This window comes from Pleurodeles waltl, chromosome 12 (assembly GCF_031143425.1).
Source record: "Pleurodeles waltl isolate 20211129_DDA chromosome 12, aPleWal1.hap1.20221129, whole genome shotgun sequence".
Classification (NCBI taxonomy): Eukaryota; Metazoa; Chordata; class Amphibia; order Caudata; family Salamandridae; genus Pleurodeles; species Pleurodeles waltl.
The window spans coordinates 596,224,725-596,243,610 of NC_090451.1; the positions used below are offsets into that span (position 1 = coordinate 596,224,725).

The window sequence follows — 18,886 nt, forward strand, 5'->3', positions numbered from 1 at the left end:
TATGGTGACAGGATATCGTGTTGCTGATTTACTTGGTGCAACAACTAACATTAACTTGCATGAACATAGCATGCACTTCTTTCTTCCCTCTTTCTACCTGATAATTATTGTCTTCTTTCTGGCATTTCAATTAATATAAAAGCTACTTTTTTAGATATATTGTGTAAGTCTGATACTATTTTGAATACATAGAATTTTGTTGGCATGTTGACTGGTGTTTTGATGTAGAGGTCCTTTTCTTATCACACTTTTAGGTGCTTAGATGTGTTCACACGTAGTTGGTGTGTGGTATCACATTGGATTTTAAAATTCACTTTTTGGTGCAAGATGGTAGATTGGTCAAAGTATTTATGGAAAAACAAGTGATATTAAGAAATGATATGATTTGTTTTATCAGCCTTGATAAAGTCCCGCTTGGGACGAAACACGTGTCGGCTGAATTGGATTATGGCTGAATTGGATTGTTGATCTACAAATTTATTTTCTACATCGGTCTGAAATGGATTATTAAATTACATGTCGATCTTCCACATTGGATGACAAGAACTTTCAGTGCAACAAACCAATGAATTGGATATTACTCGGCTACTGATGAACTTATTGCAGCATGAGGCTTGGACATTGCCAAAACACAAAATACGAGGCTGTGACTAAGTCATAGGTCTTGGGACAAATGTGTGGTGTTCTTGCTTATTCTTGACTTGGCTTTATTATATATTTCTTGTTGGTCTTTCACAAATCTTTTGTTGTACACATGCACATTTTATAGATATGCTTGGTATTAAAAGTATTGTAACAGTACAGTCTCGGATACATCATACACCATTGTCTTACAGCGTAGGTCTATTTTTCTCTTAAATCACAGTACGACTATTTATCAAATTTCTCAACAGTATTATGGATTCCATGTATTGAACTAGAAATTGTAATCCCTTTCACTTGTTTAGGTGTGCTCCATTCCTAATTTGAGCTATAAGTTGTTGGTACAAGTTCTCTTGTCCCAGAATACATGTTTGACAACAGGCATGTTCAGAATGCATTGAGCACCAATACTATACTCTACACTAATGGGAATGTGAGGCCATATAGCAAGGTTTTCTGTTGTCATGTTAATTAATTGAAGCTAAGATATCTTCCCTGATTTGGGTTGTACCCCATCAGGGTCACCTGTGTCTGCAAGGTACTGGCAAGAATCCCAGAGCTCAGCTAGGGGAAAGCGTCTGCACTGAGACATATGTCTTCGCATCTCAGACCTCCCCTCCGCTTTTGGCAGCTAAGGGTACCTATTTCATCTGCCATGATAGAGCCTTTACATGGTTGCCCCCTGACTTTTCGGGCACATGCTTCGTTTCGTTCCTGTTGCCCCCTACCTACACAGCAGCGGCAGATTACCACAAGACAAGGATAGTTAGAGGCGTCTTCAGTGAAGAAGACACTGCAGGACAAGAATTTGGGGACTTCGTAAAGGGTTTTCTGCCGTTCTGGGGACAAATAAGTAACAGCAGGAGTATAAGGCAATTGATAAGAGTGGTTGAATCCACTGTGGCTGAAACCGCTGGTGCCCTTGGTAACTTGACTGCTGAGCTCCAGTCGGATCGTCTTATGACCCTTCAGAACAGGGTCGCATTAGATGTCATACTTGCAGACCGGGGTGGAGTATGTACATTGATCCAGTCGAGTTGCTGTGTTTTTGTCCCAGATAACGCTCCAACAGTATACCAGGCCATCTCCAAACTGCACAGAATTTCCGAATCTATTCATTTAGATAAAGGAGATTGGTAATTAATGGGATGGCTCTGGGAACTGATATCAGCATGGGGATGGAAGATTCTGATGGTCATTGGGATGATCTTGGCCATTCTTTTCCTGTTCTGTCTATGCGTGCAGTGTGCTCCTGCGATATGTGGCCTCTGTGTTACATCATGCATAAGGAAACCTGCACCAAGAGACGAGCTAAATACTAGGATGATGTTACAGCAACATCTCAACGACTTTAGAAACATAGACCTGGACTCAGATTAGCATGAGAATAGGTTTATTGCCTATGTAAGGGCAAAAGGAGGGTTTGTGGTTCTAAAAATTCTGGACCCATGTAATCTGCTTTGCCACAGCAGTACGATTTTAGTATCAAAAGACCGATAATGACTAGTACACTAAGCATGAGCATTTTCGCTCAATTCCAGCAGCGTTTTCACCTCGAAATCGCCATTTTTCGTCCTGCACTCGTGGCTCCCATTTTATACACGACAGCCATTTTAAAAGTTGCCCTCACATAGGCTTATAATACAGTCAGATTTGATTCCAAGGACACGTACACCTTGATTGACTTTTCTCTGACCTGGGCAAGCTGGAACCATTGCCTCAGGCCAAACCTGTTTGGTCAGTCCCTCTCCCAGTGGCCGAATCAGATAGCATCAAGGCACACCAGGCCATAAAACCCTTATTATCGCTCACACACCCTGCCTAACTTGCTCACACCTGCACCTGCTCTTTTCTTCTTCTTACTTTACGAGGGGGAGGTGCCCGTTTTTATTGGGGGTCCACACTTATCTGATGTGAAATTCTAGGCCTTGCCGGGTAATTTATTATGGGTTGGATGACATGAAATATGAGGTTTCATCATGACACTGTTTTTTCCTTTGTAGTGAAAACATGTGAATGACCAACCAAAATGTCAAGAATGTTTGCCTGAAGCTTAAAAAACTGTATATAAGGAAACCTGACTTTGCATTGAAACACAGTCTCCTGAGAACATACAAGTCGTGCTGTTGTACTTCTAGGACGCCTGTCAATTGGTTGCAGCCAATAAATTCGATCTTTGACTTCACCTAGAAGACTCTGAGTTTCTGTAGTCTGAATCAGGAAAGTACCCGAGGTCTTTGGGTGTACCCTGGCACCGCTGGGTTACCGGATCAGAACCGGTTCTGAAAAACCCAGTACCTCAGTAGCGGAGGTAGCCACTCTCTCAAAGTTCGTGAAGAATGCATCAAGATCCTCACCTTCCTGATATTTTTGAAGAACCGAGCTGGGGACATTAGGGTGGACTTTGGTGGCAGCTATGGTGTCCGTAAGCTTTTGTAACACAGTCTTGTGTACCAGCTGGTTATTTGCAATGATAGTGGCCTGGCTCTTAAGTGCGCTCTGGAGGGTTTCTCTGTCGGCCCTGGCTTCTCTATGTTGTTCTTCCCAGATGACTTGGAGATGGCGTTGTCCCTCCGCTAACTGCTGTATCATATCCTGGATCAACGGTTTTGCCTCCATGGCAGCACGACCCCTCTTATCACTCTGTTCGCCGCTCCCTATCCCACTTCTGACAACACTGCAGGAGGGGTAGGTGTAGCGTTGTGTGAACAGAGCTCAAAACAAGTCGAGATATGGGGGTTTTAGTTGGAACCTTTTATTTTCTTATTTATATCTCCTTTATGTGGATTGTTATGTTTATTTCTCAGGCTTTCTCTGTTTTAGGACTCGCTCCTCTCTTTTCTTTCAGGTGGATCTTCCTGGGAAGGGCTTTGCATTGTCTCCGAAGAGGTGAGGATCTTACGACATCGGAGGTGGACCCAGAGCAGCGCGGGGAAAAAGAAAGCAAAGGTAAGTCGGGATTTCTCAGGTTCTGGGTATGTGGATAGGAAAGAGGGAAGGGGCGGTGAGATGGGAGAGGTGCAGGGATGCCCACCAATCCGATACGAGGGCTCACCCGATAGTGCTGTGCTCCCCGTTGCCATGGATGTCCAAACAACAGAGAAAAACAAAATAAAGAAAATAGAAGCAATAAATAAGCAGATAACGACCGGAGGACTGTTAACTTCACAGTCCTCGTGGTGAATTAGTATGGTGGTTTACAGAGACAGAGAGAGGGCGAAAAGAAAAAAAGAAAAAATATTTAAATATATATATATGTATTCAGGGCAGAAATGTTATGCTCTTGGAACCACTCTCAACCGGAGGATTCGTAGACGTCCCCGTCTTCCCCTCTTTTACCTCCCGCTCCCTCCTCTCTCCCGAGGACTGCCCGGCAACGGTGGTGCAAACAGGCACGTACCTGGGTTAGCCACACCCCTCAAGGGACATGGTGGGAGATGTGTCCTTTAAGGGCCCTCTCACCCTGCGTTGTCAGGTCTGGGCCGTCTGTTCTGCCCTCGTTTGTTGCCTCCGTTCGCCTCTCTCAATGTGCAGGTCTCTCAGGCTGGCCTTCCATCTCTCCTCTTCTCTCTTTGCACGTTGATCATCTTTCTTTTGCTTCCATGGAAACACGGACATCCAGGTTTCCAGAGTCTTCTGGTTCCGAGTTAGGCTGAAAGGTGCACCTAGGGCACCCTTCGTCTGATCTGCTCGCGCCGCGAGGAACCAGGGAAAAAGCAACCAAGTTACAGCGCATAATGAAAAAATAAACCACATCAAGATCAATAACACATATTAAATCAAATTTATGTATATCGAATAAAAAAAGGACCATGCAAAATGGGTTACAATGAGGGAGAAATTTGTTTAGTCATTCCCATCCTAATCCTACACATCGCTATCATGTACCTCGAAACAACAAAAACAATAATTTGCCTGGCGTCTGATTGAAAAATTCTCAAGGCTTCCTCATGTTTTCTCAACCCAAGATTACGACATACAGGAGCAATCCACTTCATCCTTAGACTATAGTACACCAGACAAAAGAATAAAACATGCTCAATAGTTTCTCGCCATATGTTACAAGATGGACAGTAACTATCAGTTGGTTTTGCCAACCGAGCCCACCTGGCGTATACAAATTAAGGGGGAGGGTCACATGCCTAAATTGAAGGTAGAACTTTCTTGCTATGTGTGGCTAAATTTCATTAATAAAAGACTCCAATTTAAATTAATCTTTCTTTAAGAGGAATGCCTCTGTCACAGAGCCCAAACTGGGTTGTCAACACAATAGGCCCATTTGTAATGACCAATATGCTCTATTGACCTGCCCTTTGGAGATTGGGCATGCCGCCTCTGGGTTGGTCCAGAGATGCTCAAGGCCAATATCCGTCAGTGTTGTCCACACATTCTTGGCCCAATGGATGTTACCCTCCCCTGGCAGGCGCAAAACCTCTGCCAGACCCTTTAGGTAAGAATTTAATTCCAAGGTTGCCCAAATCCTGCTCCAAAACAAAAGCGGCCATAACCTTATTTTATCCAAAACATATTTAAGCCCCAAGTCCATTTGTAAGGAGAGCAATGGTGTGTGATTTGATAATCCCACTATTTGCCGCATGAAGAGCTTCCTTGCTTTAATCAGAGACTGCACCTCCCTATGCTCCCGAAACTCAGCTCCATACAGAGCAGCTCCCAACAGCTGATGATTATAAACCTGCAGGACTGGGGAGACAGGTCGGTATTGTGAGGTCCCCATTATTTTCAACAGGCCCATAACAGTTTGATCTAATTTGAGACCGCACCTTGCAATACTGGTCTGCCATCTAAGATGTTCAGTCAAATTATGCCCAAATAAAGGTGTGGACTTTCTCAAGGGGACGTACTCTCAATATTGGATTTGTACAAGTGGAATGACTAGGATTAAGGACCAAAAACTTTGTCTTAGTGAGGTTAATATCTAGGCCTCTCACTCCACAAAAAAGATCAAACCTGTCAAGAATTTTCTGGAGGCCCATGGAAGTTTTGGATATGAGAATAGTATCATCTGCAAACAGCAGGCCAAGAACCCTGATGTTTGCCAAAGAGAGGGCGTCACACTCACAATGATCTACATCCTTGACCAAAGCATTTACAAATAACAAGAATAAAGTGGCCACCAAGACGCATCCCTGCCTGACTCCCCTTTTCACCTGAAATCTATCAGTCAGCTCTCCCATCTGCCAGCATCTAACTTGTGCATAATTATTATCATGCAGCCTTATAATCATATGAAAAAGATAAAGTGAGACCCCAAAATCAACCAGAGTCTGCTGCAACTTGAGCCAGGGAACAAGGTCAAAAGCTGAAAGTCAATAAACACTACGTATAGTCACCCACCCCCTAGCTGTACAAAGTTCCAGTGGAATAGTAGAATGTGAAAAACCTGATCCAATGTGCTGTTGTGCTCTCTAAAACCTGCTTGGAGCGAGGTCAATATGTCAGAGGTGGTCATCCAGTCTTGGAGTATACTCAGGATGACCCTAGCAAAACGTTTTTGGGCACTATTAAACTTATCGGCCTGTAGTTTGAAGAGACATCCCTGGGACCCTTCTTGTAAACAGGTACAATCTCAGCACAAGCCCAGGCTGTCTGAATGGGGCACCCATTCAATATGGCATTAAATAGAACAGTAAAATATGGTATCCGTACATCAAATTGATCCAGAAGGAGGTCCGCAGGAACTTTATCATGCCCGGGGGCTTTATGGCACACAATTTTAGAGCTGGCCTGGCTTATTTCTTATAGACTAAAACTGATGTTCTCTGGAGGACCATATGTTGAAATAGAAGCTCTGTGAATGGCCTGCATGGTGTCACAACTGGCCGTGGCAGCGTCACAGGAAGTGGGCCCAAATATTATTAAATGTGATACAAAGGTGCGTGGAGAGTAATTATTTTTTTCAAAAGAGAGTTTTTCCTCCAAATTTGTGGGACGATGATGGGTACCTGCTTCACCCCCAGCTATGCAAATTTGCATATAGGTTGGTGGCAGGAGTAGGTGGTCCAGGTCGAATATTACCAGGATTGATGTGAACACATTGTACACTGGAGTAGATATATATGGATGGTCTATTTGTGGCCTGGAAGGGTACCAAAGAAAGTGTTGAAAAGTATAGTAGAAACAAATCAGTGATAATATACTTAAATCTACAGTTTACCAGCACTATTCATGCAACAGAGGTAAACTATTAAGACCTTGCTGTCTATGTAAAAAATAACATGTTGAAATTAATTGCAGCAAAAAGGATGAGGAAGCACAGGCACTAAATGAAATGTCTGATAGCTTTTTGCCTAGGAGCTGCTCAAAGGAGAGTATTGAAGAAGCACAAAGAAGAGTCACATTACAAGCCAGAGACCAATTACTCTGAGAGGAAGAAGGATATGAAGGAGAAAATAGAACCACATTTTAGATTTACTACTACTTTCAATAGACAAGAGGGAAGTGTGAAAGGGTTACTGCAAAGGCACTTGCATTTGCTTAAAAGCGATCCACTGATAGGTTCAGTAGTGCCTTGTAGGCCAGGTGTATCTTTTAGGATGGTGAACTCTATGAGAGATACTCCCATTAAGACTACCCTGAGATCAATACTACGGCCAATTGCCTGACATTCTTCAAAAAGAGGTCAACATGTTTTGCGTCCCTTACGGTCCAAAGGGATCCTATGATGCTTCTTCAGGACCTAATATATCATTATACTTCTCCAATAATACAAAACAAAAATATGTAATATATAGACTCCTGCACTCTGTTGCTTACAGTCAAGATGTCAACAGTCACTTACACGAGTTCACTTTAACCCGGACTTTCTATTAGTCACCCTAGAGATATGAAAAGAAGCTATAAAGTATTAACCTCTTCTTTTCATATCTCTAGGGTGGCTAATACATGTCGACCTCTTTTTGAAGAATGTCAGGCAATTACTGACTTCCTCCACTTTTTTAGTGAATGTTTGAGCATTATCTCTATTCCACTCCTTTGGTTATTTTTAATCTTGGCCACTACCCTGCAGCAATGAATAAATGAATACTTAGTGAGGGTTCTGAGCCAATTTTACTCTCTATTGATCTCTCCTCTTTTCCATCGGACCCACAATTGGGGTTTGTGGCATCATCGATAAAAAGATCTCCGGTAAAGAGCCCCCCTTTGGGGGGAGCCCGTCAGATATTGCAGCGTCGGTCTGACGAGGAGCCGTCCGATGATGAAGCATGACACCCAATAGGGTGTCTGAGGACTCTTGCTCCTATTAATTAGGACCCCCTAGTATTCTCTTCTTTCTCTTGGAACAGTGTACTGTATTATATAACTATGCCTTCTCTATATAGGCAGTTCCACACTCCTTGTCCATAAAAGAGTTTTACAACATTTATAAGCAATTAAGAGTAAGGACAATGTATACCCTGTTGCTAGACATTTCGAAGAATATCATCAGAGTGATGCAAAGTGGCTTGAATATTTTATAATAGATGCAGTTCTGATTCATATGAGAGGAGGGGACAGGGAGAAGGCATTAAGAAGGAAGGAGCTGAGGTACGTTATTGAGCTAAATACTAAAAGCCCCAATAGTCTTAATATGGAGGAAGACCTGCATACACATTTGTAGTGAGTTTCCCCTAGGACTAAGAAGCTTCATTTTACACTTCTTTTAGAATTCACTAGAGATTTTTAAAAGTTGTATGAAGATATTGTATAGTTTATTTAGAGATATTTGGTTTAAGAAGTATTCAAATTGAAAGTATGCAGTCTGTGCTAATATGTGTTTTTACCGCAATGATAAGTAATATTGATGTGCCTAATGAAGCAAACATATGCTGTTGCTAGCTCACTTGGGCTTGAATATGTAGTCTAGTAAATATTCGGATATAGTAAGCCCACCATGGGCACAATTTGCACATAGCACTTTAAATGTTGTTGAAAGTATATATTTGAGTATACAACATTTTTATGTTCGGTCATTTTTATATTTGTGACTTAGTTTTTATGTCGCTGTAAACTCTGTAAGTTTAACAAAATATGGTAAATCGCGCTTAGCACATCAATTTTAGTGTTTTACAAATTCGATGATTGGGCCCACATGGGCAAAATTGTAGTATATTTTGAAAATGCAAAGAATATGTAAAATTATGTTCAGGATAAGGTTTATTGTGATAATGAACATACAGAATTGCTGCACATGTATTATTCAACTTTACGATAGTCTGTTGGCACTGTTAATGATGATGTCACAGGCTAACTTTAGTGTAAATAATGGCACAAAATGGTACTTTGCTATCAATAATCAAGGCTTCAGACGCAGCCGGAACGCGTCTGGTGGAGAATGGCAGTATGGTGATGGAATAATCAACCACACAAGCAGCACATTACAATGAGTGTTGGTTTCTTTGGTCTAAAATTAACTAAGGAGGTTTCAAATAGTCTACGGAGTTTGCTTACTCAATTCACACTGACACGCACTCCAGTCAGGTGCACAATGGCGTTCAACACAACAGGAATTAAAGGGATGTTATAGTTAGGTTCAGATTTTACACCAACAAAACCATGGAAATTCAGTAGTTGTAGTTATCTCAAGAAACTATAACTTGTGCCCTGAGGTAAATATCACTCGCACCCCAGCCATGCACGTTTCAATAATTTTATTGAAAATGTTGCAGTGATATTATCAATGATGTCACAGAAGATGTCATGACTTATGTAATATGTGGGGTAATCAGTAGTGCATGGCAAGGCTGTGAGTTATAGTTACCTTAGGACATGAGTTATAGTTTAGAATGTCTCTGTAACCTTTGGGCTTTTTAGTGAATTTCTAATGCTTTTTTAATTCTACTTCCTAACTATAACATCCCTGTAATCTTTTGGTTGTTCAGTGAATTTCTAGTTATTTTTTTAACATAATGTAAAACTGAATCACCAAAAGTTAATCCAACCACAGCTGCACATGGGCACACACAGCCAACCCCAACCATGCAGCAAACCTCACTCTGTGGGTCTGTGAGTGGGTGTGTGAGTAGCTGTATGGGTGTGTGACTGGGTGTGTGTGGTTGTGTAAGTGGGCGTGTGAGTGTATGTGCTGGTGTGTGGGTCTGTGAGTGGTCTGTGTGTTTAGTTTTGTGGATCTGTAAGTGGGTGTGTGAGTTGCTGTATGGGTGTGCAAGAGGGTGTGTGAGTGGTTGTTTGGGTGTATAGGCAAGTGTTTGAGTGTGTGAGTGGGTGTATGAGTGGGTGTATGAGTGGGTGTATGAGTGGCTCTCTTAGGTCTATGAGAGGTTTGCAAGTGGGTTTTGTGGGTCTGTGAATGAGTGTGTGAGTGGCTGCATGGGTATGTGGCTGGTTGCGTGGGTGTATAAGTGGATGTATGAGTGGCTGTATGGGTGTGTGAGTGGGTGTGTGGATATATAAGGGTGTGTGTGTGAGTATGTGAGGGGGTGTGTGAGTGGTTTTGTGGGTCTTTGAGTGGGTGTGTGAGTGGCTGTATGGGCATGTGAGTTGGAAAGTGAGTTGTGTGGGTGTGTATGTTGGTGTGTGATGGTTGTCTGGGTCTGTGAGTGAGTGGTTTTAGGGGTCTATTAGTGGGTGGCTATGTGATTGGCTGCATGGGTGTGTGACTGGTTATGTGGGTGTGTGTGAGTGGGTGTGGTAGTGGCTTTGTGAGTTTGTGACTGGTTTTATGAGTGCGTGAATGGGTGTGTGTGTGTGTGAGAGTGGGTCTGTGAGTGGGAGTATGTTTTTAATTGGATCTGTAACTACAGATCTGCCACGGACTCACACTGGGCGATGCTGAACACTGCGGTGGATCTGCTGATTCTCGCCTCAAAAAAGTGTTATGGGGCAATTTCTTGCCATAAGGGGTCCCTCACATACCGCTACATCAGTCCCATGTGGTCAGGGTACCTCTACCCTGACTCCTTTTATCACTATTAAGGCTTATCCCCCCCTAGACTGACTCCAGATACACAAATTGGTGGCTGCAACTTTTCTCTCGGGTTGTGTCCAGCCAATCACGGCACTGATGTTGGCGCATGGATCCGCAGATCCACCCCAGTGAATCTGCATCTCTAGATATACATCATTTGTTTTTCTTTAATAACACAAAAACTACTGAACAGATTTACACCAGATTACAAACAGAGATCTTTCTGGGCCAAGATCTATCTTTCTGCCAAATTTACTGTAATTCGTCCAGCGGTTCGGGCTATAGTTGTGTCTACAATCCCCATGGGAAGTTACATGGGGAAAGCACATTTAGGGACCCCCCTCTCTTTCTCTGCCCTTGCTTTACAAAACACCCCAAAACTTTCTAGACAGCAGCTGAAGTGAGTGGCAAATTAGTTTTGAAAAATTCATGAAGATTCTTCAAACTGCTCCTCAGTTCTTACCAAAACAAAAAAAATGTTTTCCTATGTAAACTAGGTCTTACATATAACTACTTACTGGCCCCCCTCCCTGAGCCATTAATGGCCCAAAGGACCCACCCCATGGTATTGGCTCAGTAGCTAGGTCCTGGGGAGCCAACACCCAGGACATAGTGGTGTCCCTACCCGCAGCGGAGCAGGCAGACAAACCTGTGTTTGCTCTCACTTGGCAGGAGAATTTTTGAATTTCCCACCAAGTGGGAGCCAACACCAAGTCAACTCCCAGTGGGCAGGACCTTCAAAAATGCTCCCACCCCTGGGAGCGGACTTTTGATCTCTTTCACTGCCCAAACAAATCATAATATTCTTCCCACCTGGAGGAGGCAGTATTTGGATCTGCCCCCTGTGGGCGATAGCAATTCTACCTCCCACTGAACGTGGCAAACAGGCTGAGGCTGCATGGACTTTGGGGCTCTGCCCGTGGCCTCCGAGAGTATGGTGGGTGCCCTGTGTACAGCTGCATGCCCCCTCTCCCCAAAAAATTCACACCAGGCCAGGGGATTGGGTACTGTGGCACAAAACAGTCTGGGGAGGTGGGCAGCTTGTCCTCCTTTCACCGAACATGGCACTGGGCCCAGTGGGATAGGGTCCCGTGTCCAAAATCAGCCTCGGGGAGCAGACTAGGTGCGAGTTATAGTTACTTGAGTTAACCATGTCTATATCTGCTGAAGCTCAATGGTTTTTTTTGCAGTAAATTCAGAACCTAACTATAATGTCCCTGTAACCTTTGTTTTTTTCAGTGAATTTCAGTTTTTTCTTAGCACACACGTTCCAACGACAAGTTACTTCAGGTGTCTCTTTGTTTTGTATAGTTTCACTACAACCTGCAGCCTATCTTTACCCTAGAAGTGACAAGGCAGAGTCCTGTATGTCTGTTTTCTCTCTCATTCCATTCTCCTTAACCTGCGTCTACCACTAGCAGGCATGTGCTAATATAAGTGTTGTGGGTGGGGAAGGTGAGAGATGAAAAGAACATCCCTTTCTTTGGCTTGTGCATAAAAATGTATTACAAAACTTGATTTGTGACCATTCCTCACTCTGAGGAGATAAACATGCAATTGCACAGTACAAGGTGGATGTTATTGCACAGCATGGGTGGTTACAGGTGTTTGTACCATACCAGTACTGTGCAACTTGTAACGAGGGCCTCGTTGTTTAACATTGTCATTATATGGAGCTGATTAGTATTACAAAATGAAACTCACCATTGCCTGAGCTATACTAACAATGTGCAAAATACGGTAAGTCTTTGTCAAATATCTAATTCAAAATGTAACTGTGCATGACCACACAAGTCACCGCTATCACTGCATCCTGTGTTCACACAATCAAGATGCTGAGGAAGATTTTCAAATGGCTCCCAAGAAACACTAGAAGAACTGTCACTCACTCCCTTGCCACCAGCAAGTTGAGCTATGAGAGCACCGTCACATCATAGCACATCTCAAGGAGCTCCACTAGCTCACAACACACAAATGCACTCAAACTCCTCACACACAGATTCAAGGCACTACACAACTTAGGCACCACCTACCTGAAAAGTTGCATCTCCTTCCACCAAACACCCAGATAACCCTACTCTGTAGGACTCCTAATTGCACTCACCCTACATGCATACACAGAACCAGATCAGGAGGACTGTCCTTCGCTTCCGTTGTTCCTGAAGTGCTGAATGGCTTCCCACTCTACACCTGAACCTTCTCCTTGTGGTAATGGGCTATCTCCATTACTGCATGTAGAATGTAGGGGAATGTGTACATTCTATATTATGCCACTGAATTAAGTGGTTGAATGCTGAGCTTCATTTGAGGTGCAGCTCTGGAGCAGTAAGAAGTGCTTGGATGCACCATTCCTGTTTGGTGTAACAGGCTGTTAATAAAGGAACTAACTTATATAAACAGATTGGAGCTGTTCTTACGCTCCTCTCTTCTTGAATTTCACAAAAGGCTAAAGATCTGGCTTTTCAATTAACCAATCAACCATGGGCAGGGGTAGGCTCACACACCTGTTCAGTACTAGGATACCTTTGCTGGTGATCGTACACTTTACAAGTACACATACCACAACAGAAACATCAGCTTAATAAATCAGTTGTATTTGTTATTATGTAGACGTTCGAATCAATTTGAGGTACTTGTGGCTTCTTTCACGTCATCTTCTCCATAGACCCTCTTGTACAGTAGCACCCATCCTTAATGTATCAAATTCTAATCCACGACATTAGTGGAATGTATGAGTAGGAAGTTATTTTATTGATCTAATGCAATATTCACAGTGAAAAACTGAATTTAATAAAGCACTGAAACTGGTATGTTATAATACGATGAACACCTAACAACATAATACATTTATAGTACAGTTGTGCATTTTTTTCAAACAATCTACCTGAACATTACTCAGAATTTTAAAAACAGAAATACTAATTGCAGAATAATTTGTAGCACTTGCCAAGATATAGGTAGGGCTGCTACTGGGGGAATTTACCTACCATTAGGAAAAACTAATTGATGTGCTGAAATGGCTGGGCGCACAAGATTCAGGACTTGTATTCCCACTGGCACAATAGAAACTGAATTGCTTTCTGTAGCCTTCAATGTTCAGAGATCATCACCAAGCAGTGCAAAAAATTAAGAAAAGCAGTATTTCAAAAAAGCCCATGAATAAAAGAAGGATCTTAGGACGTTTAGTGTGATGCTAGCTGAATGACTTTGCTAAAGCTCAGAACCCCGTTCGCTCTCAGCTGTTGCTCTCGTCTCCATCCTGTTCTCTTGGGAAAATGGAGTAGAGACGGGAATGCAACTTGTGTCTCCCTGCTGCTCTAGAACTTGAAGAATGCACTGCAACTTGTGGTCCACTTTGTTCATTAGATGCTGCAGCTCCAACTTCATGTTGTTCTGGAGTTTGTACATCATGTTTAGCTGTGTTTCTAGAAGAGTCTGGTGACTCTTGAACCATGCTAACTGCTTCTGTTCCTCTATTATCCTTTTCTGCGCCAATCTTTCTCTGATTGAAAGACCTGAAACGTTATAAAAAAACAATTATAAGAATGTATATCTGCAGGGAACATGTAGAAAAGGATCACTTTGAACGAATGAATGAATATTATACGACTGGTATTATGACTATGTCACTGGGTTTGTGGACGGCAACAAAATGTAAAATACATTGAACTGTGTCGTACATACAGGCATCATTTTCCTTAAAAAGAGAACAAAAAGTTTATGGCAAGCCAGACATTCCAGGAATAGGCTTTTTGATGACAGATCACATTGCCATAATACAAGTTTTTACCAAAGGCACAGGAAGAAAACTCCCTGCGTGTCAAGAATACTCATTTTGGTATGGTAAAAGAAGCCTCCGGACCCCCTCGCCCTACACCCCACTTCCCACCATGGGTTTTTGTTTTACCAGAAGAAAGAAAATATATTAAAAGTCTATCATAACATGGAAGACAACCTAGCATTATGTTTTTATTGAAAGAACTCATAGCGTGTTGGGCACCAGTTTTTGTCTAAGCATCTGTGGTTACCTCAAATTACAGGGTGTGGGATACTGCACGTTGGTGGGCAGCTGCCGGCAGAGGTGAGAGTTACACCAGCCAGCATCTTGGTGCCCTGACTGTTCATCTTTAAATGACCATCTGAGTCACTGGCACCACGAGCAAACAACTTACACAAGTAATTTAACATTTCACATTCTTATTACCTCACATTCTGATTTTGGCTAAACTGTAGTTATATCGCACCTATCATTATCATGACTGGGTTCGAGGAGCACCAAGGGTCAGCCTGTAACAGTATTAGGGGTGTGCACTGTTTCAAGCAAAGCATTTTAGATTGAATACCATTCACTGCAGCGAATCCGAAACAGGCCTTTACCATGTGACCACCCTCCCTCAGGCTGCTACCTAGACTAATACAATGGAGTGCTCTAAAGTACAATGGTCACATCTTCAAGGAACCGCCTTTTCTCCTCTAAAATAAACTGCACGAAAGGCATGATGACCAATAGTGCTAATTATAGACCTACAAATCACAGCAGACATCAGCAGTGAGCATTTGACTCACCAGCCATCTTGCCTTCTTAAGGATTGTGTGTTCTAAGTGTGGTATTGATACCCCTATCAGCTAACACTTACTGTACACAGACACGCCATCATTATCCAACCACTGTAAACCTCATTCAACCCTCACTTTCCTTAACTCCTTAGATATAAAAGGATATTGTCCAGGAAAAACGTGGTTTGATGCACCTCCCTAAGAACGTCTCTTTTTAAAAGGCTGCAGAATGAGCCATGTGCCAAAGGACATATGGTAAATCGTTGAGCTGCTAATTGTTATAGTATATGTTAGAAATGGGTCTTTGTTTGGCAGCCAGGTTACCCCCTGTCTAAGCAAGGACTCTCACTCTAGTCAGTGTAAGTCACACACAATCCAAATTATCCTGTGCCCACCCTCTGGTAGCTTGTCACTGAGCAGTCAGGCTTAACTTAGAAGGCAATGTGTAAAGTATTTGTGTAATAAATCATACAACAACACCATACAGCACCACAAAAATACACCACACAGTGTTTAGAAAAATATATAATATTTATCTGATAAGATGCAGGTCGAAACAATCAAATTGGAATAAATAGATGTTGAGACATCACTGTAAAAGTGATAAAAAAGTGTCTTAAGTCTTTGCAAAACAAGTAAATGTCTCTTAAAAATAATAAAGGTCTCTTGCAAGAACAAAGTACCTGGTTTGCAAGCAAAATCTCCGCAAGGGACCGCAGAGGAGACGATGCGTGGAAAACAGGGAGGTGTGCGTCAGTTTTGCTCTTTCGCACACTGACATGCGTTGTTATTCTCCACGCAGGGGAAGGCTTTGTGTCGGTTTCCAGTGCATGGACTTGATTCCTCTTCGGGTTGTGGGGGTTTCTGGCACCCCAGGGACTGCGCGTGGAATCCTGGGCTTGCAGAGCAAAGTCACAAGCACTGTGTCGATCCAGAGGGCGTTGCATGGATATTTCTCTCGCATGGCAGGCGCTACATCGATTCCTCTCTGGAAGTCGGGCTGTGTCATCCCGGGTCGGCTGTGCGTCGATCCGGTGGGACGTGCATCGAAGTTCCAGTCGCAACACAGGCGCCGCATCACTCTTCTCCTTGCAAAGTCGCGCTGTGTTGTTCCGGTGAATTTCTCACCGCGGGACAGGCTGTGCGTAGTTTTCAGCAGTCTGTGTGTCGAATTTTCACCGCACTAGGAGTCCAGTTGCAGGAGTGAAGTCTTTTTGGTCCTGAGACTTCAGGGGACAGGAAGCAAGCTGTATCCAATCCCTTGGAGAGCACTTTGCAGCACAGCCAGAGAGCAGCAAGGCAGCAGGGCAACAGCAAGGCAGCAGTCCTTGTCAGAAAAGCATTCACAGTGAGTCCTTTGGGCAGCCAGGCAGTTCCTCTTGCAGGTCTGGTTCAAGGATTTTCACCAGCAGGTTTTTAGTTTTTTTTTGTCCAGAAGTGTCTGCGAGGTAGAGTGTCTACCCCAAGAAGTGTCTAAAGTCTGTGGTTTTGGGTCCTCTTCTTATACCCATTTCGGCCTTTAAAGTAGGCTTACTTCAAAGGAAAGCCTCACTTGATTGTGAAATCCTGCCTTGCCCAGGCAAGGCCTGAGACACACGCCAGGGGGTTGGAGTCTGCACTGTGTGAGGGCAGGCACAGCCCTTTCAGGTGCGAGTGACCACTCCCCCTCTCCCTCCTAGCACAGATGGTTCATTGGAATATCCAGGCTACACCCCAGCCCATTTTGTGTCACTGTCTGGAAAGATGTGCAAACAGCCCAACTGTCAAACTAACCAAGACAGGGAATCCACAACCAGGCAGAGTCACAAGAAAAATTGCTCAAGCAAGAAAAAGCCCACTTTTTAAAAGTGGTATTTTCAAACACACAATCTCAAAACCAATTTTACTAAAAGATGTATTTTTAAATTGTGAGTTCAGAGATCCCAAACTCCACATGTCTATCTGCTCCCATCGGAAGCTACGCTTTAATCATGTTTAAATGCAATCTCCAGGTTAACCTATGAGAGAGATAGACCTTGCAACAGTGAAAACCGAATTTGGTAGTATTTCACTGTCAAGACATATAAAACACAATAGTGTATGTCCTACCTTAACCATACACTGCACCCTGCCCATGGGGCTACTTAGGGCCTACCTTAGGGGTGTCTTATATGTAGGAAAAGGGAAGGGTTAGGCCTGGCAAGTGGGTACACTTGCCAAGTCGAATTTACAGTTTAAAACTGCACACAGACACTGCAGTGGCAGGTCTTAGACATGATTACAGGGCTCCTTATGTGGGTCGCACAAACAGTGCTGCAGGCATGTCCAAAACATTGTTTAGTAAAATACTGCCTTACTGCAATTAATAACAGAGAGTCGACACAGAATATAATAATATATATGTGAACGATATTTCGGCCACAATATTTACGACAGAATGTTGTTCGTTATTGGTAAAGGAAGCCTCTGTGATTTTTAAAAAAAGGACTAAATCCACTGGCCCACATACCCAGCGCACATATAGACATGAACAGACGTGCATTCAGAGGCATGTTCAATACATTTGAGTTGGCAGTATTGCAGGATTTATACGAGACGAAGTCTATGTTTGACAGCAGGAATAAGGCAGGCACTTATGGCCTTGGGCAGCCCGGGGCCCAGATGGGGCACTGTCTCTATCTGCAAATACAGTAGCTTTGGATAATTTGGGACCTCACACCTTGATCTTCTGGCACTTATTCATGATGCCGGCCGGCTCTCACTCAGTGCAGCTTTCTCTCTCTTTGCAAGAGCCTCTGCAGAAAGTCATCTTGGGTTATGGGGATGTCTTGTACGTTATTTAAAATAGTAAAGAGGGTTCAATTATCTAATAAAGAAAAACACTACCTTCCAAATTGGCTATTCTTTCAGAAGCGCAAAGGAGTGCAAGAAATCCACACCCATGGCCCTGCTAGGAGTCAAAACCCTGTGTTACCCCAAGCAAGCACAACTCAATTGGTACCTTATTTCAACTGTATTACCCCAAAGGAGGGGAGTCACATAACCATGTCATGACTTTTGAGCATTTTTAAAACACAATTTTCATTGCAAAATATTCTTCCAATTATTACACAGTATTACATCACGATTAGGTGAATTATACCAAAAGAAACATTTTAAAAGGAATGACACAAGTTCAATATCTCACAAAATAACAACTATATTTAACTTTTCTGTCTCCTATAATTCAATGTCATGTGGCCACTATTTCATAAAAAGTTTCAAAACGAAACTTTAAAAAAAAAAAAATTATTCACCTCAGCTCCTTCCTGGAAAGTTTCAGGGTGATCCACTAAGTGGGGAACAAGCAAAAGGTGGTTCACAAAACACATTTTCCCCATGCAGTTTCAATACAAAAAAATTAGACAACGATTCAGGAAAAATGGCTGAGCAGAATTCCACCATATTTTGAATGAAGCTAGATCTCTACTCAGATTGTGTGCTTTTTTTGTAATTCGGTGTATATCTGTGCAGCATTGTATGAGAAATTAAGGTTAAAAAATACAGATATCTGGATGGTTGGCCCCACAGGACTTTCACAGGATCACAAATTAAAAAAAACTGGTCGGGTTGGCCAAGAGGGCTTTTTCTCACATTGGCCAGCTTGCTCCTATGATTGGCTAGTCGCAAACCTGAACAAAAATGTTGACTCCAGCATTATAGCACTTGTGTTCTGCAGATTAAAAAACAAAAATATAAAAGGAGACAGGGTAGAGGTACCCTGACACCCTGGATTTTGTGAGG

At 42.8% G+C, this 18,886-nt stretch overlaps 1 protein-coding gene across 1 annotated transcript in view; it reads right to left on the reverse strand.

Moving 5' to 3' along the window:
• Positions 1 to 13,292: 13,292 nt before the first annotated feature.
• Positions 13,293 to 18,886, reverse strand: part of LOC138268285 (Fc receptor-like protein 3) — a 494,378-nt gene continuing 488,784 nt past the window's right edge. Inside the window, exon 9 of the mRNA XM_069217783.1 lies at positions 13,293 to 14,082. Within this exon, the coding sequence (XP_069073884.1) occupies positions 13,778 to 14,082 (305 nt within the window). The 3' untranslated portion in view covers positions 13,293 to 13,777. The remainder of the gene's footprint in view (positions 14,083 to 18,886) is intronic.